Source organism: Polypterus senegalus, chromosome 11 (assembly GCF_016835505.1).
Source record: "Polypterus senegalus isolate Bchr_013 chromosome 11, ASM1683550v1, whole genome shotgun sequence".
Classification (NCBI taxonomy): domain Eukaryota; kingdom Metazoa; phylum Chordata; class Cladistia; order Polypteriformes; family Polypteridae; genus Polypterus; species Polypterus senegalus.
Window position 1 is genome coordinate 101,250,299 of NC_053164.1, and position 25,305 is coordinate 101,275,603.

The following is a 25,305-nucleotide window of genomic DNA, read 5'->3' on the forward strand; positions in this document are numbered from 1 at the left end:
TCAGTTGTTCTGCTTTTAATTGATTTTCCAAGAAAATATTCAACAATGTCCTGTCCTACACATCTGAGTAGGTTAGAAAAGGACTATATAAATGTAAATATTCTTCTAATTCAATTGAATTGCTTGCTTTTTATTATTTGCTGAGTTTGTACAATAAGCATGCTTTATTTAGACATTGCAGTTTTTGCACATGCTTATTTTAAAGTGAATGTAGGTGGCAGAGTACTTACCTAACCTTGGAGAATAATCATTACTAAAATGTCTATGTATGTAATGTTTATGGGTTAAAAGGGCTTCTTGTTTTCTGATATTTTACATTAAATTATAAGGCTGCACAGTAGGCAGAGGCATAATGGTGTCACACTTCTAAATCACGAAATGTGGAAAGGCATTTTGTCAAGATAATTTAAACTAAAGAATGTGTTCTAAGATTAAAAATGAAGTATAAATCCATACTGTACACAGGTTCAGAAAATTTAATAAATGGCTATATGACAATGAGATATTACCACATTCACATTATTCTGCTCTATAATCATATGCCTTGGACAAAATCTTTATTAAGCTGACTAGCATCCTTTGTACGTTGTTTATTTGATAAAAGTAGCATACATGTATACAGAGCATAGCATTAACGCACTGCATCTTTTATGCTGTACTTTTCTTATCATGGACAACATTTTTTTTTTCTGTTTTCAAAAGCCTTGTGCAAGAAGAAGCTGTTAGAATTCATCATGGAATGGATATTCCGGGTGATCCTTCCACCTATGGATTGAAAGAATAAAGAAAGAAATTTAACACTGTACACTGATCATTGAAAATGTTGGCTACAGTGGAAGATTTAATGGGCACAGATGGAATTGAACCTTAAGAGGAAAACAAAGGGCAATGTGGTAATGGTATAATGCCAACAGTTCAATCAGCAAAGTAAACCTTACCAAGTTGACATTTTCTCCGGTGCGCCTGATAGACTGAGTAGATTGCTGTTATTTCAAGTGTGGCTTTTGAAAGCAGCATTCTGAAGAGTATTTTCAGGTAGTGCCATTGATTCTGGGAGGTTCACTGACTTGGCTTATGCAGTCAGGTTGCTCTGAGGCTTCTGAGTAATCCATTAAATGCAAGTTTTAATTAGCAAATGTAATATTCAAGAAAACACTTTACACATTATGTATAAAGATAAGTTATCATCACTTTAGCAGGTTGTGTTCATGGTTTGACTAGTGGAGTGTTAATTATAGTTGATTTAAGAATCTTGCATTTCTCTTACAGATAGTTTACACTTCCACCCATCCATTTTTAGAGTCGACTTTATCCATTACAGGTTGCAAGAAGGTTTGGCCTGTCCCAGGAATATGTGTAAAGCAGGGACCCATTTTGGATAGAAAGATACCTTATTGCAAACACGTGCACACTTAGCAGCACATTTTATTTTTTATAGAAAAAGAGAACAGATCTAGAAGAACACAGAGAGAGACAGTGACAAAATCCAGTATCAAACTCAACAGCATTAGTTACTGTACTGCCATGCTGCCCTTGTAAATATAAAATAGGTTTTATTTAGAAAGGAGAAGATCAATGCATTTTAAGTTCTGTTCGAACATGATGATAAAATCAGGAACCTATCATGGCAGCATCTGGAGTAAAGCAGGAACCCTGGACGAGATGTCCACATAAACCACCATGACAGTAAAAGAAGATGCCTTTTTTATTATATGAACATTTTTTTTCATAGCATAGTTTTCATTTTAGTTTACATTTCATTTGTCAATGCTGTACCAAATAGGACTTAGGGATTTGGAGTTTGGGGCGGCATGGTGGCGCAGTGGTAGTGCTGCTGCGTTGCAGTTAGGAGACCCAAGTTCGCTTCCTGGGTCCTTCCTGCGTGGAGTTTGCATGTTCTCCTCTGTGTCTGTGTGGGTTTCCTCCTGCTTAGGTGCATTGGTGATTCTTGTCCCTAGTGTGTGCTGGGTGTGTGTGTGTGCGCCCTGCCTGAGGTTTGTTTCCTGCCTTGCGCCTTGTGTTGGCTGGGACTGGCTCCAGAAGACCCCCGTGACCCTGTAGTTAGGATATAGCAGGTTGGATAATGGATGGATAGATTTGGAGTTTGTGAGGGTTGTAGGAAATCTTCTTTGTGACTTTTTCTAGTTCACCGTAGTTGCTACAGAAATGGAAGAGGAAGAGTTAGCCAAAAGTTTTTGCAGAAAATGTTAAATGTATTATAATTTTTAGGTATATTTTCTCTCCAACAAAAATGATACTATAATAATAAGATGCAAAAATAAAACAAACATTGGCAAAAAATTGAAAAGTAAAAGCACCAGAGATCCAGAGGTCAAATGTGTTCAAATACCACAATATATATAGTACTGTACAAATGTCTTAGGCACTTTAGATAGCTCACGGAAATATTTGTCTTGGATGGTTACTTTATGTCTTCTGGATTCGCATGCTAATAGAAATTAGTTTAATTTACAGTTCTAGACATTTCTTTGTAAAAAGTGAAACAATACAATAATATCTGAATGTACTTGAAGAAAGACGGTAACATACTAATAGATCACTTTACAGTTACAAAATATGAAATCTTCACCTACAGAGCCCAGTGCTTGATTATTCAAATATGACAAACAGATTCTAATGATCAATGAAGTAATGTGTAGGCTCAACCAGTGATTAACTGAAAGAGAAGCAGTTGTGTAGAGGACATAAAACTGGGCAAGGAAGAACCATACTTAAAAGTTGAGGTTACAGTAGATATAGTGGTTTAACCATCAGATCTTACACAGTAAACAAGGTGGTCATCCTATATCATCTAGGTCTGCCCCAAGCAGAAATTCTGTAAGAGGCAAGTGCTTCTAGATGGGCCGTGAAAGCTCTACTGCGGAAGCACAAACAAATGGCCATTGATGAGAACCGGGAGCACAGTGGTTGGCCATGAAAACTGAGTGCAGCAAATGACAGATACATCAAGCTTACTTCCCTTCAAAATCAGATGTTCAGCACCACCATCGGCCAAGAACTGACAAAATTACTAGGACTCTGGTACACCCATCTACAGTCCAGAGAAGTCTTATACGAAGTGTTGTTTAAGGAAGAGTTGTAATGGAAATCCGTTCTTTCGAGGTGCAAATAAAGCCAAAATTCTCATCTATGCATGAAAACACAAGGACAGGGGTGCAGAAAAACGGCAGCAGGTGGTTTGGACTGATGAGTCAAAATATGAAATTTCTAACTTTAACGTAAGGCATTTTGTTTCCCTATGGATTGGAGAACAGTACATGGATGAATATCTGCAGGAAACAGTGAAACACTTTGGAGGTTCTTTGCAGGTTTTTCAATAAACTGAGTTAGTCATATGATCAAAATTGAGGGGGTTCACTGCTAAGTACAGGCAGATAATTTTACATCATGCAGTATCATCAAAGTGGTGTCCCAGCTTCATTCTACATCACAATGACCCCAGACACCCAGCCAAAATCCTATAAAGCTGTCTTGAGTGAAAATAAGCAAAGGAAATCCAGCAACAGATGGTATGGCCCCCACAGAACACTGATCACACCATCTTCGAGCCACTCTTGAATTATTTGCAGAGACAGAAGAAAGTAAGTCAGCTAAAGTACTGCAGTGGAGCTGTGGGAAATTTTCCAAGAGGCGGAACAACCAACCAGATGAGTACCTTCAGAAAATGCATGTAAGTGAGCCTAAGGGAATTGCTGCTGTTTTTAAGGCAAAGGGTGGTCACAACAAAACAGTATATTTTTTTCAAATATTTTTTTTCTGTTTACTGCAGCTTCTAGGCATTTTATTGACTAATAAAATCTATTTATTGCATTACTTTTGAAGGTATTCACCAGTTAACACCATTTTTTCGCAAGTGCCTAAGATGTTTCCACAGTACTGTATATTTAAAGGAAAGTGGATAAAATTAGGTGAAAGTTGAAAAAGAAAATAAAAATTATGGAACATGCCACTCATATAAAGCCTATACATAAAACATTACTCTAAAGATGCTATCACACCATCCTAAAAATCACATCTCCCATTTCCTTATATGTGCTTAGTTGAACATGTTCACAAGTTTTCCAGTAATTTGTACCATACGCATACAATGAAAGCCATACTGTAAGAAGAATTCTATAAGGTATACTGGATTACCCAAGTTAATACACACTCCTGATCATAGAGATATTTATTTACATCTTTTTAAAATAAAAATGGAATACATGCACATTTTTCTTTGAATTACAATAAAAGCATAGCCACAAAAAAGACTTTCACACATTTTAAATGGAATCACATTCACTAAAGTCATGTCCACTAAAAGCATAAACATTTTGTATTGAATCACATTCTGAAATAGTCATACTCAGAAACAAGGCATCCATTCATTTTTTAAATAGAGTTTTTTTTAATCACATTGGGCCCTTGCAAGGGGAAAAGAAAAGAGTCACTACATATCTTTAAAGGTAGGAAAAAAAAATCCTGAATAGAGGCAATTTTCCACCAAATTAAAAGTTGAAAAACCTATTATGTTTCAGCTCAGTTTTGAATTATGCAATTTAACATATTGTTAAAATATGTATTTTAAACATTCTGATAATACTTGCAATTACATTTTATTTATTTTTAATATAACTAATTGTTACAAAAATATTTTATATACAAAAATGTGATCTGATTGAAGTTAGCCAAAGTTAAAAATGCTCCAACTTTCAAAACAGTTAGCTAATTCCTTGAAGGCTTCTGAATATTATGCAATGTGTGCATTTTGTAACTGGTAATAATGCACAGGAGGTCACAGCAGTGTTATTTCCTTTGTACAATAAATTAAGTTATTGAAAGGCAGTGAGAATTGCTAGAATACATTTGTCTTTAGACAAGCTGTGGGGCCAAGCTGTGTGGTTTAGGGGTCCATGTTTTACATAAACACAATGTCAGCTGTGTAACACAAAATAACTTGTGTTTTAAACAAAAGGCATTCCATATTTCTTCAAAACTGCCGCTCCTTAGTCACTGGTGAACCTCAGTGTGTAAGTAATCACACAGTTGTTTTTGAGTTTTCACACTGATTTTAAGTGAGTAATGCGTTATAGACTAGGATAGTTTTGGCAAATGTAAAGAATGTCAGAATAGGAGCACAGCATAAAAGAGAGCAAACAAACACCATAGACTAATTGGTTGCAGTATGTCCCGCTTGAAAACTAACAGCAATTACTATTGAATATTTTCAGGATTGGATGCCACAATGCTTTCTACCACTAATTTCAATTGTAGGGGAAAAGGCTTAGGATTCAGAATCAGTAAAAGTGTACCGACACCAACTATGGCTAAACGTAAATTGTAATACAATATGTGAAAATTTCCAGTTTCACATATACTAATTGAATTAAACTATTTTTTCTCCTAGATTGTTCATAAAAATTTGGCTTCTTAATTTTTCACTGTTATCTTTGTCCTATATTTAAAATTTGTTAGCTACAACACATTGCTACAGCCTTTTAATTTGAACTTTAACAGGTTAGAGTGCTAAAAAGTCGCTGACAGTGATTAGTGATCTTGTATGTTGTGTGCTTTCAATCATCCTAGCACAGTAAATATAGTAATATTAGACATTAAGCCCGTTACAATAACGGGCGCTAGAACAGTATTGCATAAACATTATTAGGAGCAGTCTATATTAAATGGTAGGGGACCTTGACCTCATTCTGTTTGTTGTCTTAATTTTTTTGTTAAAAATATTTTTGCAAGAAGCCTAAAGTAAAATAATATTAAAAATAAAATAGAAATGTATATGACAATACAGTAAGTATAATTAATATTGCCTTAGTGTAAAACTTTATAACAATCTGTAATACACAATATCTGAAGAAGACATTTAGGAAAATGTTTTTATTTTTTTACCTCAGGACATTTTTCAATAAAATTTCATTATAGACAACATTTTTTATAAACACTCTTGTTCAGGACCATCTACAACGTTGACAACAACATCTGTAAAATTTCTAACTCTTGACAATGCAACATATAACTGACCGTGGCTGAATACTGGTTCTGGCAAGTAAATGCCAACTTTTTCTAAGGTTTGCCCTTGAGCTTTATTAATTGTTATGGCAAAGGCTAATGTAACTGGAAATTGTCGCCTTCTTATGGTAAAGGGTAAATTAGTAGAGGATAGAGCCAAATCAATACAGGGAATATTCTGACGCTCATTTTCTTTTTTACAATCGATCTATTTGCTCGTATTTTTCTTTGTCTTTCAGCCTTTCTTTTGTTGATGTTTACTTGCTGAGCTGACTGTTCTTTCAGGAGATGTTGCTTATATACGATTTGAGTGTCTGTGTCTTTTGTCCTACTTGACATGTCCTTTTTTTTTGGGTGGCATGTTGTTAGTAGATAGTTAGTTAGTAAGCATGCACGGGGCAGTATGTGTGGTGTCTCCCCAGCAATGGATTTTATGTACGCGGCCGCGACTACCCAATCAGCACTCTTCCCAGCATTACTGTCCTTTATTTGCTTATCATGCGCGGCCGCGGCTACGCCATTCACTGTGTGCCCAGCTTCCAGTGTGTGTGCGTCCACGGTCTCCCCAGCAATGATGTCCTTTATTTGCTTATCATGCGCGGCCGCGGATACGCCATTCACTGTGTGCTCAGCTTCCAGTGTATGTGCGTCCACGATGCCGGTCGTGCGTGTCGCACCGAGCCTCGAGCATGCGCACTTCACCAAAAGAAACACACACACGGACACCTGGACGCACACAGGGGTTTTATTAAAGAGGATAATTACAAATAGAATAGTTGGAGGTACTAGAAGTTGAGGAGTCAGAGCTGAAGGTGAAGGTTTTGTGTACTGATTCCACAACCCTGGTAGAGGAAATATTGTATAATACTTCAGTGATGTAGCTCATAAAAGTGTCCATGTTTCTTTGTTCTAAAAAGGCTAAGATGCATTTTAGGTTTTAGTATTGTAACTCTGGGCCATGCTTCTGTTGTACATAAGTATAGTAGTAAAGCAGGTGGTGTGTTGAAGATGACTGACAAAATGATGAAGTACAAATCTTTGAACAGACATGAATAGCTAGTCGGTCTGAAAATTTTGAAGAAGAGTAAAATAGCTGTATAAAATAAACAAAATTCTCTGATTGCAGTCATTTATGTCAACGACTTCGTTATTTTTTTCCTATTATAAATTTAGTATATGTCACATTTTCAGAAAATACATTTATTTCATTTGACTTCTACATACTTACATTAAAAGCTCCACATAGCGTATGTTTTTATTCAGTCCTTCAATAGCATTCATCTCTTCATCAGACAAGGAGAAATCAAACACCTACAGGAAAACACATATCCTTTTTAACATCACAGGTTTAAAGTTAAAATAATACTTTATAGACATTTGCTAATTAAAGTAAAACTTTCAGTAAAGATTTATCAGGTAGGACAATATTAAAGACATTGTTGTAATAGTACAGTTCATCTTCTGCTATTAAAGTTTGGGTACAAGAGTCCAGTATTAATGTATGAGTATACTGTATGTTTATTTTTGGATTTTTGGGGTTTACAAAAATTAGGATTCTATTTTCATTTTTTGCTTTAATTTAAAAGTTAATTTTCATTAACATCTTAGGCTTCTTTATTTATGCAATGCCATTTTGAAGGTCACATGACTCATTGCTGCATTGATGATGTAACAGAATCTTTTTAATCTCTTTAATTATGGTCACAGTTGCAATTTATATTATCCCTAGGTGGATGAGAAACATTTGATTTTCATAGTAATAACTTCATTCCCAAGTGGACCCTTTTGTATGGATTTTGTATTTTGCTTGTGACTCTCTTTCAGTTTTTATTTTGTCTTTTGTTCTAGTTACTACTTGTTGTTTTGGTTTGTTTAGTAGTATAACCCTTGCCTATCTTTTAACCATGATTTCTATTGGCTCAGTTATCTCTTGGTTGTTTTGTGCTCACAATAATCCTCAGCCCTACATGTGTCATAATACAGAGGACTAGAAGTGTGGAGCAGTGTGGGGTGGAGATTGTGTGATGTAATATATGTCATAACGTTGTGACAAGTGCGCATCAGTTTAATCTGTGATTAAAGATATGAGAATGTGTTCCAAATTAAGCAGTTCATTTTCCAAGTATCACTAACAAGCTTATCTTTGTGGAATGTGGTCTGTAACCTGTTGATAAACTTAGCGTGTGCAATGTACCCACTTTATTAAATGTTTACACTAAGCACTCATTTAAATAAAGTTCATACTTTAATACTTGAATATTTTTAACTTATTTGTATTTTTTTAAGTATATCTGATATTTGGGTTTACCAGAATTTTATTTGATTATTACATATGTATGTCCTGTATGTCTCTCAGGTGTGCAGACCGGGGAATGACCAGATCTCTGTAGGTGGATACACCTTTTATTGGTCTGGTCGCTCTGATGGCTGTTGTTCAGGGAGTAGCTGTTGTTGTAACAGATTGGCTTCTTCCGATGATGTCCGATGTCATTCCTTTCAGCGAGCGTATTATGGGACCCAGATTATGGCACTCTCTGGGTGCCTTGTCTGTTGTCTCAGTGTATGCTCTGATCGCAGCGAGTGATGTCTCGGAAGGAGATATTTTATTTGCAGGTTCACTTGGTGGTTGATGGGTGCCCACGAGGTGACACACCTCTGGTCATGGGTGACTTAAATGCAGCCACTGGCACTGACAGGGCTGGCTATGAGAATTGTCTCGTTCCCCATGGGTCTGGTGACTGTGGTGAAAGTGGCTCCATGTTCCTTGACTTTGCAAAAGGTCAGGGGCTGCGAATCGCTGGATCCTGGTTCCAGTGCCCTGAACTGCATCGTTGGACTTGGTACTCCAATACTGGTGGTGCGGTGAAGGAGATCAATCACATCCTCGTGGACAGATGCTGGAGGCTCTTGCACAGCTGCAGGGACTACAGAAGTGCCCACTTTGTGAATTCTGATCACAGACTTGTTGTTGCTACTCTTAGGATCAAGCTTAGGTCCAGTAGGTTACCACCTACCAGGAAAATAAGCCTGGACTTGGCCAGACTCCAAGATCAGGCTGTTTCTAATGAGTTTACATGCAGTTTGTGTGAGGAACTTTCAGATTTGGGTACGACTTCCGATCCTAATGTGATGTGGGAGACCTTCCGTGACAAGACCCTGAAGGTTGCTGAGGGTTGTGTTGGTGTTACCGGTGTTCCCAGAAGGAGGTGTTTTATCTCACAGGGCACCCTGCATATCATTGAGAGGAATCACAGCACACTGCTCAATGGCAACTCTGGTCTGTACCGGGAACTGAGAAGGATGGCTGCAAGGGTTCTGAGGGCAGATAAAGAAGCGTTTATTAGAGGAATCTGTGAGCAAGTGACACACCATCTGTGGACTAGCGACCCATGTCCTGCTTACAGAGGAATCGAAGCTTTATGGACATCTAAATCTATTATACAGAGAGTTGCAGTCAAGGTAGCTGATGGAACGGTCCTTATGGATGACCCTGCAGTTGTGACCTGCTGGGCTGGCTACTTTGAGCAGTTGTTCAAAGCTGATACTCCGGCTAGGACGTTGGACATCTCTGGGTCCACGGTTCTTGAGGCTGATCCTCCATTTAGCTGTGAACCACCCTATCTCATAGAGATTGCACAGGTGGTGAACCAGCATTTTGCAGGGATCTGTGGTATCCAGGGTGAACTTCTCCAGGCTGGTGGTAAGGCTGTCCTCCTGGCATTGCAAGTAATCTTTGCTTCCATTTGGGAGACTGGCATCATCCCAACTGACTGGAAAACAGGACTTGTCCCTATCTGGAAAGGGAAGGGTGATTGCCTGGATTGCAGCAACTACAGGGGGATAACACTGCTGTTGGTGCCGGGTAAGGTTCTTGCTAGGGTCGTCCTCAATAGGATCGGTGATCACTTGCTCACCTACCAGGGAACAGAACAGTCTGGTTTTACGCCTAAGAAGTCTACCATTGACCGCATCCTGGCCCTGAGGGTTCTCGTGGAGCGCAAATATGAATATCAGCAGTTTCTTTGCAGCCTTTGTCGATTTTTGCAAAGCGTTCGAGTCAGTTGATTGAGCTGCCCTGTGGGACATCCTGAGGATTTGTGGGATACCCTCGAGGTTACTGGATATCATGGCCAGCCCGTACACTGGTACTGTGAGTGCTGTGTAGAGTGGAGGCAGGACCTCTGAGTTTTCCCAGTTGATTCTGGGGATCGTCAGGGGTGTGTTCTTGCGCCTACTCTGTTCAATGCTTGTATGGACTGGGTGTTGGGCAAGGTTGTGGGGTCCAGCTACTGTGGGGCATCTGTTGGTGTAGAAAGGTTCACGGATCTTGACTTTGCTGACAATGCTGTGATCTTCGCGGAGTCAATGGAGGCTCTGATCGGGGCACTCGAGAGACTGAGTGAGGAGTCCGAGTGTCTGGGCTTGCGAGTGTCCTGGATAAAAACCAAGATTCAGGCCTTTAAAGACATCTTGGGCACAGCCATCAGCAGTGTGTCTGCTTGCGGAGAGAGTGTTGACCTTGTTGAGAGGTTTACTTACCTTGGCAGTGACATTCATGTCTCTGGTGACTCTTCCTATGAAGTCAGTAGATGGATTGGGAGAGCATGGGGGGTCATGAGGTTGCTGGAAAAGGGGTGTGTGGCGCTCCCTATATCTATGCAAAAGGATGAAGGTCCAAGTCTTTAGAGTCCTGGTGCTTCCTGTCTTGCTATATGGTTGCGAGACATGGATGCTATCCAGTGACCTGAGACGAAGACTGGACACCTTTAGTACTGTGTCTCTCCGGAAAATCCTTGGGTACAGCTGGTTTGACTTTGTGTTGAATGAACGGTTGCTCATGGAGTCCCGAATGAGGCACATTACCTGCATTGTAAGGGAGCGTCAGTTATGGCACTACGGCCATGTGCCGTGTTTCCCCGAGGGTGACCCGGCTCGTAAGATCCTCATTGTTGGGGACCCAAGTGGCTGGACCAGGCATAGGGGCTGCCCATGTAACACCTGGCTGCGGCAGATAGAGGGTCATTTCCGGAGGATGGGACTGGACCGTTTGTCTGCCTGGGGGGTTGCAAACCCGGATTCTAAGTTGTTTCGTTGTGTAGTGGGTGCGGCAACACACTACCAGTACATGCTCCCCAACTTGACTTGACTTGACTTGACTTGACGTCCATATGTCAATGTGGCATTTCAAAAGCGCTAGTGGACAAAAACAATAACTAAGGAACAGTTAGTGATAACCTAATATTTAACTCCAGGCAATGAAAACTTGATATGCAAGTACTATCTTTTAATGCATGTTCTGTTGAAATTGAAAAAAAAAATCTACATTGCTATATAATATAAATTTAATGACCATCCAAAGTTAAAATGTTGTCCAGACATATGACTAAGACAATATGGGAAATAGAATGTTTGAATTGGTGAGGTCCAGTTTTTTTTTTTTTTACTCCACCCTCATTCTTTTCACAATTTTTACAATTCTTACTTTTTGCTGCCATCCAATATGAAGCAAGTAACAGCCTTGCACAAAGTTTCCCTCAAGCCCTTGGTGTTGCATTCAGTTTGGATGCTGGATATCCTTTCCTTCTGACCCCCATTTCCTGGGGATATTATTTTTAAAAGCATTTCCTTTGCTTCTAAAAATCCCAATTATCAGCTCACCCAGTTTAAATGTATACATTATCTTTATTTCACTCTTTGTAGTAGATTCAATTGCTGCAAAGTTAATTTGTGCTTCATGCTGAAAGTCCCCAGTTTCTATATTTCATATTCTGGAAATTGACTTTCCTATAACGTCATTCCTCTGGAATTTTAAGCAATTTAGATCAATGCATCCTCCAGTCTGTGGTATGAATGGCTTAAGGCCTGTTAGAAAATTGTGTACACTGCAACCATCTAATTGGGTGGTCTTCCTTTTTCTGTTTGTGTCTTTTCCCATGTTAGGATTTTATTTCATTTGTTTCTTGCTTGCATTTATTACATTGTTTGTAATTCACTACTTTGCAATTTAGACTATCGGGTGTCACTTCTGTATTTCACCTGATTGCCTCAGATCTTTGTTGAGGCATTAGCTGTCACTTAGTTTTGTTGTTTGGCTCCTTTTTAGTGCTACCCTAATATTCCTGTTCATTTTGTGAGGTTTGTTAGAATCCAGGTCATATTTGGTTTCTGACTTTTGGCTTTTTAAGTTTAGTGAACTTTTTTTGGTAATTTTTAAATTTACTTTTGTTTTACATATTTTATATTGAGTATTGGGCGGCACGGTGGCACAGTGGTAGTGCTGCTGCCTCGCAGTTAGGAGACCCAGGTTCGCTTCCTGGCTCCTTCCTGCGTGGAGTTTGCATGTTCTCCCCCTGTCAGCATGTGTTTCCTCTGGGTGCTCCGGTTTCCTCCCACAGTCCAAAGACATGCAGGTTAGGTGGATTGGCGATTCTAAATTGTCCCTAGTGTGTGCTTGGTGTGTGGGTTTGTGTGCTGTGGTGTGCTGGCACCCTGCCTGGGGTTTGTTTCCTGCCTTGCACCCTGTGTTGGCTGGGATTGGCTCCAGCAGACCCCCATGACTCTCTAGTTAGGATATAGCGGGTTGGATAACGGATGGATGGTAATATTGAGTATTGTTGCAAGTGACTAAAAACCAGGAGATAGTAAATAAAATACATAGTCAGAGATGAAAAGCATTGCGTAACCAGGTCAAAAAATAAACCAAGCAAAGAAAAACCTGGGGGCAAGACAAAAATCAAATGTCGAAGATGTGTGAGTCAAAAAAAAAAAAAATCAGTCTAGGAGTAAGGTCTACTTGAAATATAAGCTATCTATGCTTAAAGGGACCAGACATTGTTTTATCCACGGAGGGATACAGTATACATGATATGTGATGCTTCCAAATAGCGTTGTGAAAATAATAAAGCAAGAATTGAGCCAAAAACAATCTTTTCAGAATGAAAACAAAATAAAAACAAACCAACAAAAATGTGACCTATAGGTCCAAAAATACTTAAAATCATACAAATAAAACTAATAATATCACAAGTATTTTAATCATTTTCAATTTTTTGAGCTTTTAAATATTTTTGCTGTGGAATTTGTGATTATTTTTGAATTTAGTATTTTTGGAGATCTTTTTTGAATTTGTTGCCTTAATGGACGATTACTTATTTAATACATTTATTTAGGTACTGGAAGCTGCTTGCCAGCAACTACCCTTTGCATTTTTTGTCATTTCACTGCTCTATTACGGAGTTTTAGCATCACTAGAGTAGTGATTGTGTGACTGTGGCATGCTCACTTTTACAGGCTCACCTGCAGCTGGTGCTGAAACTTGCAATTTGAAAAATGGAGTACCAGCTCATATTGCTGCTGATTCAAAGCTGATATCATCCTTGGCCATTGCATGAGTCATCATTTTTCTAAAATTAATGTTTGTTTATTTGGTCCAGGAGTAGTGCTGGGCGGCATACTGGTTCATACCAAAAAAACGTTTTTTATTTTTGTTATGATATGGATTTTTATTATACCGCAACATCGGTTTAAATTGCCTATATAATGTTCAGAACGTGGCACAGCGGGAAACCGTTTAAGGAGGGGACCTTTTTCACTGCTACACCGCTAAACAGGCATTCAATGGAGTACATGCGCTAGTGGAGGTATTGCGCGGTGAAAATGGACAGAGAACATTCCGAAACTGAAGCTGTAGCAGACGATAAAGTTGAACACGAGGACACAGAACAACTTTTGCCGAGAAAAAGGAGTCGCGTCCGTTGCCTGGAGATACTTTGGTTTTAAAAGGTCGGATGTGGACCATTATGTTCAAATCTGTCAATACTGTTTCTATACTACTGGATAATACTGCAAGCCAAGTTGTACTTGTTTTATTTTTTTCCAGTACTGTGTAATGTACCTGGGTACTGTGTAATAGTGTGACGACATGTTGACTTTATTCTCAACATTTCTACTTTATTCTCGCCATTTATGTCATTCACCTCAAGACATTTGTGCTCCACGAACATCCAGAATGCCAAGATAAATACTTGACATAATCTTCATGATGAAATGCATTAAAGCATGCATTAATCATGTGGGGGCACGGTTGCACTGCTGCCTCGCAGCAAGGGGGTCTCGGGTGTACCATGCCTTAAATTTGCATGTTTTTCTGGTGGGTTTACTCCGCATGCTTCAGTTTCTTTTTAAAGTCATGTAGGATGTGGGGTTTTGTTATGCTATATTAACCCTGCTAGTGTATGTTTTGCTCGTATTCACCCTGCGATGTGCTGGCATTCAGGATTTGCTCCTGCCTCGCACACAATGCTTGCTGGGATGGGCGCAACCCTGAATAGATGGCATAATTAAACATGTATAACAAAGATTTTTTTAAAGTTCTGAACACTCCGTGGTCTAAGTTTATAACTAGTTTTAATTTCACAAAAACATTTATCATGTGGTGATTGGTTATGTGGAGAAAGAAAAAGGAAGGATAGGAGCTGAGGGTTTGGTATGTCGGATATAGACAGCATGCATGCAATAAAGAAAGCCCACTCAGAAGAAGATCCATTGAATTCTGTGTTCGTGCCTCCGACCACCAGATCACGAACCCAACATTTACACAATATTTAAATTAATCCTGTGCGATACGCATTCATACATTCAGTTTTTTGGAGCCTTGTCACACCTGCCATAAAGTTCTCTACACTGAATGTACACCTGGGGATCCCTTACTGCGAGGGAGCAGCACTACTGCTACATCACCGTGCATGTTTAATACCTGCTTTAATGCATTTCATCCTGAAAATGATATCAAGCATATATCTTAGCATTCTAAATTTTCAGAGAGCAGGAATATCATAAAGTGAATGCTTTCTGTGCGGCGATTGCCGCCGGTGCCTCCTCTTAGTGCAGAGGAAGTCAGTTTAAGATGCACATAGCGACTAACAACTGGGTCGGGAAACACTTGACACAAAGCATTTAATGTGCTTTGTTAATGTGCATTAACTTATGACGGGCTTTGAGAAAATCTAGTAAATCAAATATTGATTCTAGGATGAATCTTCTACTTAATTATAAAATAAACTATGAGAATAAAGTGGAAATGTCGACTTTAATCTCAACATAAGCGTCAAGATTAAAGTGGAAATGTCGAGAATAAAGTCAATATGTTGACTTTATTCTCGAGATATAGTTTTGGTTTTGTTTTTCTCCCCTGTGCGCATATTTTTTTTTTCTTCACCATGGCCCTAATACGATTCTGTAGGGCTATAACACAAATAGCATTATAAATGCAAGTTGCAGTTTTATTATTAATGTATATGGCTTAGCTTGAAGCAAGGTCCATATTAATGCAATTTGCCTAAATGATGGTTCAGTTAGTAAAGATGTCATAACCAAGTTGCACTTGCTTTATTTTATTGTTATTTGGTGAATAATGCGTAATGTACCTAGGCTTGAATTCTTATTATTCGTATTATTACTGGAAGTTGCACTGTTATTTATTTTATTGTTATTATTTATTAGTTTAAATATTATGCAGTTTAATGGTAAAGTTGTTTAAATAGTCACTTTAATGTGTCAGTGGACAGAGATTGTTAACATTAGCAGAAAGTGTAGTTGGTTTACAAAAAATATTTACTATTTATTCCTTTGTTCAATAAAAAGGTTCTATATTTTGACTGCAACTGTCATGCAGTGTGATTCCTTCTCTTCATTAGTGCCACCCCCTTGAAAACTATCACTTTATGGGGTCATGCAAACCTGTATTAATACTTGTGTGCACAATTCTCATGACCGTGGAATAGGTTATTCTTAGCCAGTCTACTGCAGTAATTGCAGTAGAAAATGTGATTAACATCCACTCATGCATGGAAAAAAAATACCGTATAATACCGTGAAATCGGTATAATTTTAAAAAATACCGTGATATAGAATTTTGGTCATACCGCCCAGCACTATCCAGGAGTATATTTTTTTTTCTTTTTAAAGTTCAGACCTTATGCCCTTTCGAGTGTTTAGGTCTTTGGTTTCTTTATGTTTTTAGATTCAAACCACAACACCTTACCACTACTGTACTATCTGTACATTGCACTCTGTTTAGATTTTATGGCTCTCATTATTTTATTGTAGCTGTCTGATCTGGATTTTTTAAAATTTTCTCAGCCACCCCTTAGTCTCTAAAAATAATTAAAACATTGTTCTATGTTTACAGACCAAGAAATGTAATTTTCAGTTTCACTTTTTTGTTCAAAAGTGTTTGTAAGCGAGTTAAATATGAATTACATTGGCCCATGGTTCCATTTTGTTTTCTTGCTAGGCAAGATGACTAGGAGTGCACAATGCGTGATGTCATTACTGCAGTGGTATAAAGGCCAATGTCTTGCATTTCCAGTTTGTCCAAGTTTGTGGATATACCCCTATACTTTCAGTATTAATATTGTTATTGCTATTAGCAATCTCCTGGCTATGACCTTGGCTTATTCTTTAAATAGCAATTAATTTTCCAATTCCATTCAAAACAACTTCTGCCCAGTGCAGTCAGTCAGTAGCTTTTTGTGATTTCTTCTTACAGGGGATCTGGGAGTATGCAATGGTGAGAGTGTTCCTTGTTTAAATTTCTAAAAAAAATGGTGGACTGCTGTTTCAATAAAATTTGTTCAAAAAATGAAAATAGAGCCCAAAACAAAAAAATCAAAATACATAGTCATTGATGTATGTTCTAAACCCCCTTAATCCAATTCAGGATGGGTTTTGGGAACATAAGGTGTCAGAAAGAAACTAATAACATGTTGTAGGTTAGTCAGATAGGCAAATAGTAATTGCACTGTTCAGGACATGGGACAGAAAACTTTAGAATTTGACCATTGGTGAAGGCAAGCAGCAATTTGCATGGGAAGTCTCACAAACATTCCTATTATCTCACAGTGAGCCAATGTGAAAACTGAAATCCACATATGTTAGGGGTGTGGGAGAAAATTAGAGTAAGTATTGGAAGAACCTATGAACATGAGGATGAGGTGCAAACTCCACACAGATGAGATTTAAATGCTATCACCAGGAGCTGCAAAAAGGTAGAGGAGAAAGTTAAATGTAAGCAAAAATATCAAAGCTAATTTGATTAGCTAACTGCCCATGCAAGCACAGGAAGAACATACAAACTCTACACAGACATTGACAAGACCAGTAGGTGAACTTAGTCTCTGTAGTAGTAGTAGTAACCACTGTACCACTATATCTAAAAATTAAAAAGAAAAGTAATATTTTCTTTAATGCAAATCCAGTTTCACATACAGATATAATAAAAGGTTAAAATAAATGCTTTGTTTAGATGACAAGCAATATCAATAATGCTCTACAAAGCAGCAAACAATAAAACTGAACAGAGTTAGTTAATAGGATATACCTGAAAGTTTTCTTTGATGCGATCTGGATTGAAGCTCTTTGGAATAACAACAACACCTCGCTGGATATTGAAGCGAAGGGCAACTTGGGCGGTCGTCTTATCATATTTCTTTGCAATTGAAGTAAGTAGAGGATCTTCTAACAAAGGTGGGTTTGTTAAATTAACCCTATAAAGCAAAAAATTAGAATTAGCAACTTTATGGCATTTGAAATAACATAATAAAGTCAGAGCGAGACTCAGACTACGGATGTTATGAATGTAATTACTCTGATTTCCAGGCTGTCAAATAAACGAACCACATGCCGTGGTGCAGCATAAAGGGACTTCGTCTCTGATGCTGACGTCCGAGGTTCGATTCCCACAAGGGGTGCAGTGGAGTGTGTATGCCTGATGAGCCCAAATAAGGGTGAAACGCGTGTCGCGTACTCTTTGCATTATTTGACAGTAAACTATGTAATATGTATATATGTATATAATATACAGGCAGTCCCCGGGTTACATACGAGAGAGGGACTGTAGGTTTGCACTTAAGTTGAATCTGTATAAGTTGAAACAGGTACATAAATTTAATAAATGCTATTGTTGACCAACTGTAACCAAGTGCTCTGCCAATGAATGATGGAGTTTCACCTCTCTCTGACCTTTTTATTATTTCTACTTTATTTTCAATGGTGATGGTTTTTCTATTCTTTACTGTATCACCAGCACTTGCATCAGATTTGTGTTTCAGAGACACTGTTGAAGGGTGAAGACAAAAGATTAAGATGAGCTCTTCTGCACAGCCCTGTACACGCTATCACAGTAGGAAAGCACCAGTCGTCAACACATCTGATGTACTGACAAGAGACAACTTCCTGCTATGTACGTAACAGTACAAGCAGGCTTGCTATTGAAAATGAATGGGGGCATCGATGGGAGGTTCATCACCAGCCCACCTCACAGTCACCTCCACTACAGTATGCTGCCTGCAGCATCCGCCCACCGAGAATGAACACAGTGCGGCCAAAGGCGGGTAGTGAATCGCCCCCATTCAATTTGCAGCCATCCGATGCACACTACAATGCTACCCCCTGCCACCCCGTTCACCTTCAATGGCCTCCGTTCAGCCACAACCAGGTCACCGCTTGCAGCATTACCAGCCTCCCACTGAGAACGTAAGGGGCAGCCGTGTGTGGTGGGCGGGCAGTGAAACCGCTTGCTGCCAGGAGCCGCCGAGAGACACTACACTGTGCGGGCAGCAAAATCGGCCCCCTCCACCCTCCGTCCAGCCACCGCTTGCAGCATTCCCAGGCAGAAGATGACAGAGCCGCAGTTACTAAGGCGCATGTGTTGCAGCTGTGGCCCCATTCGTATAATGTATTTCTATTCTCAAAAAAGTTGGGGAAGTCTTAAACACTTAAATGTTAGTTATCACATTTTTTTAATATTTTTTTTTTGTATCCTCTTCATTTTTCAGCTAATTTTTCCTTAGGGGTTAAAAAGGTAGATCGTATTTGATTTGTTACTAGCTATAAGTAAGAGAATAAATGGAAAATTATTTGATACCTTTTTCTCTACATGTACCTTCAGTGCCTTTCATCAGTATCCCCATGTCTCAAGTGCAAAGCCTCCTTCTCATGCTGTCATTTTAAGATGCCTTGCTTGTCTCTCATCATCTTTTTATACTTTCCATCTGAGGTGACTCTGAGCATGATCCCCGATATGCTGTATGTACTGTGTGTAATATACATATATATATATTGTCACAGGAGGCTGGGGGTCAGGAGAGGAAAGGCGGCCCATTGACACTGAAAGAGAGACCCAGGGAAAGGGTGATTGGTGCTGGGGGCACTGTGTGCTGTGTGGGACTGTGCTTAAATAAACGTGTTTTGTAAAGTCGTGGTGTTTGTCTGATGGTGTTCGGACCTGAGCTCACATATATATATATATATATATAATATCTATCTATGTATGCCTCCTGTGATTTTACTCCTTCTTATATGTGTCACACTTGCACTTCCTCTTTCAATCGTGTCACCAGCCAAATGGATGAATTGCACCAAATACAAATCGATCAATCGGATTGCTTGTAGTCACACACACAGACCTTAGCTTTTTATTATAGAGTAGATTGTGCTAAATTTAATAAGTGTGTTTGAAAGACAATCATGGTGGCTAAGGTTACCATATTTATACACAAATTTAAAAGATTAAAAGTGTGTGAAGAGTTACAGTACATACCAAAACTCTCTAGATGTTCCCAGGGGGCTGTATCCCACAATCACTATTTTCTTTTCCCTACAGTATTCCAGGAGCTTGGGTTGAGTAAAATATGGATGACATTCAATCTACAAAAAAAATTAATTTGTCAACAGGATGTAGATGGAAGAAATAATCCAGTGTTTATAACAAAAACCTAAAATGAAAAAATAAAATTTGTAAGATTTATGACTTTTATTAACTTTATTTACATGCTTTCCACAAGTGTTAAAAGCCTGAACTTGTCCAAATATCCTCTTCATAGGTGATAGTTAGGCTTATCCTGCTCTAAGTGACACAAATCAAGTGACACAAATCTTCATCATCATACAAGCCACCTCAGAAAGTTAAAACAAAAAAGCAGAAGGATCAGTTATTAAAGATGTTGATTCTAAGGCAATAGCCTTAGGAACGGACACACATACAGTCTGTGAATGTATTCAATGTACTCTTTCTTTAGACAATTACAAGACATAAAATCAGAAAAAATATATAAAGATTTCCGAATCAACTGACAAGATCAACATATGTTGTGGCTTCTCAGCATTAGTAGGGTGTTTTGTTAGTAAGGTGTCCTTTTTTATTTTCAGTTATTATTAAATTAAATACTTAAACAGGTGTAATTTAGTGCAGTCTTTCATTCAGACAGCTGTTTAATTGAAAACCAAATACTTTTTCTGTCACTCTTGGGTGTAAAATGAAGAACTCCACACACACTTTAACAGACACACTCCCACATTCTCACTTGGATGCACCTCTCCAATCAAAAGCACATTCACCTCACACACAAGTCAGTTCAAACCTATGCAATTTATAACTACACAAGGTATGGAATAATTGAGCACTTCCAAATAAGCAGGAACGATCATTTAAATTTTTTTTTTTTTTCTTTCTAATGAAAATACCCAGTGGTTGTACCCAGTCGCTTTGCTTTGACTGATTAGTGAGGATGTAATATTTAAAATTCATCTTGCAATTTACCTGTGAGGATAAGTTAGATAGCAAAAATAACTTGGTCTAAATGCCTTAAAAGGAAAATTGATACCAAGTATCATTTCAGAAATGAATAGAGTGAAAAAGAAGTCTTTATATTGCAATCATTTGGAAATGCTGTGCTGATCTGTCTGATTTGTAAGAATGTGGACTACCTTACTTTTCTTTAATATATATATGTGTTTTAAACTTACTAATTGGCACTTTCTTTTCAGTAACTTAGAATCAGTGCTAAAAATAAAAATACAAACATTGCATTATCAGTGTGCCACATAAATTAGTGAATATCAAGATTGTTCGAGATTTTAATTTTACAAAAATTCTTTAAAGCTGCTTTTGTAACAACACAAATTTCAAAACTAGGTTTGTCAGAAACTTCACTTTATTACTTTGGAATGTTATTTCTGTGAAATCACATATATTAACTGAATGAAGAAGATAAATGCATGCTTTCAGGATTCCTATTAAACAGCCTTTGTTGTGTTGTTGTCAAGATGTTGTACATACAGTAAGTGATAAGAGTTTGTCATTGCTTAGCATTGAACTGGACAGACTGTGCCTGTAGTAATTACAATAACTGAAGGTGGCTTCTTGGTTCTGTCCCAAAAATATATATATAGCTGATTACCCATTGGCTTCGCTCACTAAATGCAAGGGAAAAAAATAAAATGTAGTCTATAAGTTATTAAACAGTAAAATATGAACGTTTTAAGAAGTAAAGATACATTGAGCACTACTGGAGTGGTTTCGGGTAAACTACATTTTAAAGACGGTATAACACAAAAGGTAAGTAGTACTAACAGCAGCTAAAATGTATATGGATCATCTCTCAGTAGTAGATCCCCTTTGAAAGGCGCTACACGACGGCCAAATTTCTGCCTGTGGTAATTTGCCTTAACAGCATTACCAGCAATTAAAGAAAATTAGTTTTGTGTCCTCTGCAGTGTTAAGAGAGAAAGGCTTTGGTTTGGGATTAAAGGAAAAAAGGTGTAAAGAAAGGAAACTTTCCTTTTTCTTTTATATAGTGTAGAGATACGTCTTCACTGAAGATCTGAGCGCCTTTTGGGGAGCGTCGAGGCTAATATCGTGGAGACTGGAGAGACGGCCCTGCCATTAACCGGCCGGGATGGCACTGTCGGTCCTCCACTCCTGTGCATGTTTTAATATTAGTTTGCCACGGTCTAGAAAAGGGATCCCGTGTTCGCAGTTGTCTGGGCTATAGCTCAGGGGAAGGAGGAAAAAATTAAAAGTGTTTACTTTCACTTAAGGCAGAAGCGCAGTCAGCGTCTCAAAGGCCTACACAGCTACGCGCGCGCGCCGGCTGCTCGACTTTTAAAGTATTTTTGCAGGGCAGGAGACTCCACTTTTTGCAGACACGTTCACGTGATCTAAAGTCTCCATGCTCTTTGGAGGTCTTGCTTGTCCTCTGCGTACTGCGTTCACAGTCAGTTCACGTGAGCCGCACGGAGTACATGCATCAAAGGTTCTCAGCTGTGCTTGTGCTATCTTGTGTGATCTTGCGATGTCCACGGCTTTATTTAATGTTAGCTAAGACCCGGCACTTAAACGTTTTTCTCGCACTTTCTCTGAGTTTGTGCCAAACACTAGTCTATCCCTGACTATCATCTTCGTTTGCATAAGCACAGCCCTTCACCCGCGAATATTTAGCGGCAGCGTGTGTATTGGATTGCTGCTGACTGACGGCCTTATATGGGCAGGCACTCAATTACTTGGGAGGCGTGATGATGAGGGACGTAACTCCGCCTCACACAGCGACAGAGCGAGCTGCAGGCTATGGCCATATACAGTATATGGACAAAAGTAGGTTCCAGTTATGACCGTTATGCGTAGAATTTCCGTTCATCTAATGATTACACTGAGTATGGCTTTACCAAAACAATCATTAATGGCGAATAAAGTATCTATTATTCATAAAGCTTCAATTGGTGATCTGTCTTTCTGCGTTAACCGCATATCTTTTCATACGTCTCAAACCAAGGGGATGCGAGGGTAAAATGAATCGGGAAAAGCTGATACATATGTATGTGTGTGTATATATATATATATATATATATATATATATATATATATATATATATATATATATATATATATATATATATATATTAAATAGTTTTACTGTGAAATAATGCAAAGAGTGCGCGACACGTGTTTCGACTTAATTTTGGGGTCATCGGGGGTATATACTCAGTGCACCCCCTCTCAGGAATCGTACTTTGGACGTTGGCGCTAGAGCGAAGCCTCTTCTATTGTTCTATTGATATATATATATCTCTCTCTATATATATATATATCTCTCTCTCTATATATATATATATATATATATATATATATATATATATATATATATATATCTCTATACTAATAAAAGGCAAAGCCCTCACTCACTCACTGACTGACTCATCACTAATTCTCCAACTTCCCGTGTAGGTAGAAGGCTGAAATTTGGCAGGCTTATTCCTTACAGCTTACTTACAAAAGTTGGGCAGGTTTCATTTCGAAATTCTACGCATAAGGGTCATAACTTGAAACTATTTTTCCCCATATAATGGAGTCTTGAGTTGGAGATGGCCGCGGGGGGCGGAGTTTCGTGTGACATCATCACGCCTCCTACGTAAGTACGTAGAGCACAAGGAAGAACTCCAAACAGCGATCAGCACAAAACGCCATTTCACAATTGAGAAGGCAGAAAAACATTATGAAGCAAATGATGCATACAAGCATATTCATAAGTACAGCTACTGCGGAAACAAAGCACGGCGTGAACCGTAAGTTTATATTAAATTAAGTTCATAGCCTACCACTAGCGTTTGTAATTTAGTGCCTGCCCATATAAGGCCGTCCATCAGCGGCAATCCAATACAAACACTGCCGGTAAATATTCACGTGTGACGGACTGTGCTTATGCAGAGGAAGATGAGATGGTCAGGGTGGTGTTTGGCACAAACTCATTGAAACTGCGAGAGAAAGTTTTAAGTGCCGGGTCTTAGCTGACATTACACGAGATGGCACCAGCACAGCTGGGAACCTTCGATGCATGTACACCGAGCGGCTCACGTGAACTGACGCAGTGCACAGATAAAAAGCAACAGTTCCAAAGAGCACTGAACAAAAACCGAATTACACAATTGAAAAGGCAGCAAAAAATATGAAGCGTCTGATAAGCATATTCATAAATGCAGCTACTGTGGAAACAAAGCACACGGTGGAAAAAGTCAATGTCCTGCTAAAGGAAGACAGTGTAAAAAAAACCCGTGCATGCAGTGTGTCAGGTCTCAGATAAAGAAGAAGACGAGCTGTTTATTGATGCAGTAAGAAACGAATCGATGAATGAAACCTGTCATCTTTACAACGATTGACAAACACGGAATGTAACTTGAACACAACACATCCTACAAATACGAACCTGATTGAAACAAATAATGATAATCAAATCCTTGATGACAGCAACACTCAGTAACACTCACAAAACAAATACTGTATATTGACAGTCATGTTACGTTATTTTTAAAATTTTCCCTTTTCTTTTCTACCTTTTTAACACACTACTTCTCCGTATACGCTGGTATATATATATGTATATATATATATATATATATATATATCCCGCTCTACATACTCGAATAATGGATACTTTATTCGCCATCAATGATTGTTTTGGTAAAGCCATACTCAGTGTATTCATTAGATGAACGGTAAAAAAGTAAGAGCGAGGGGAGGATGACTTATTGAGGCATGCAGGCTGTAGTGCGCGTCAACTCTATCTGAATTGCGCGATCACATTTGAAAAAATATATCTTTTCAAGTTCTATTTAGTCCATATGTGTCAAACTCAAGGGCCGCGGGCCACATCCGTGTAATTATATCCGGCCCGCGAGATCATTTTATATACTGTATTATTGTTATTAAAGCCCGGGTATATGAAGCGCTAGTAACACAATAAACTACAGGTCCCATAATGCAGCGCTTCGCGAAGCTAGAGTTATTGCGCACTGAGTTTGCACGGCGCTTTGGTGACTTTGAAGAACAAAAAAAGTCCGTCTACATGCGGCTCCAACCTTGTGCATGTTTGGTAGCACATATCTGTGTGAGAAGCTCTTCTCAGTGATAAAGACTAACAAAACAGCACACAGGAGTCGCCTCACTGATGAGCACCTGCAATCCATCCTGAGAATCTCCACAACACAGAACCTCACACCAAACAGAAACGAACTTGTGGCCAAAAAAAGATGCCAGGAGTCCAGCTCTAAAATGACATATGAGCAAAGACAACTGAATGATTTGATTTGTTATTGCACGTAATAGCTGGAGTCAACCGTTTTAACAAACAGCGTATTGCACTGATACGAAATAGCTGTGTGTGTGTATATATGTAGATATGTATGTATATGTATATGTATATATATGTTTATATATGTGTGTGTGTATGTATGTATATATATATATATGTATATATGTGTATATGTATAGATATGTATATATATATATATATATATATATATATATATATATATATATTTGTGTGTGTGTGTAAATATATATATATATATATATATATGACAACAACACTCATCACTCACAACAGTGACAAAACAATTACATTGACAATCAGGTTACGTTATTTTCAAAACATCCTTTTCTTTTCATTGCTT

At 38.4% G+C, this 25,305-nt stretch overlaps 1 protein-coding gene across 2 annotated transcripts in view; it reads right to left on the bottom strand.

The window, feature by feature from the left end:
* Positions 1–462: 462 nt before the first annotated feature.
* Positions 463–25,305, bottom strand: part of LOC120539380 (aldo-keto reductase family 1 member D1-like) — a 66,397-nt gene continuing 41,554 nt past the window's right edge. The window contains exons 6-9 of one of the 2 annotated variants that reach the window (XM_039769386.1): positions 19,622–19,728; positions 17,402–17,567; positions 7,250–7,332; positions 463–765 (exon numbers count right to left, since the gene is read on the bottom strand). In XM_039769386.1, coding sequence (XP_039625320.1) covers positions 723–765; positions 7,250–7,332; positions 17,402–17,567; positions 19,622–19,728 — 399 coding nt within the window. In that variant the 3' untranslated portion in view covers positions 463–722. Of the gene's footprint in view, positions 766–2,019; positions 2,159–7,249; positions 7,333–17,401; positions 17,568–19,621; positions 19,729–25,305 lie in introns of those variants that run through there. The other variant, XM_039769385.1, reaches the window with a different exon arrangement.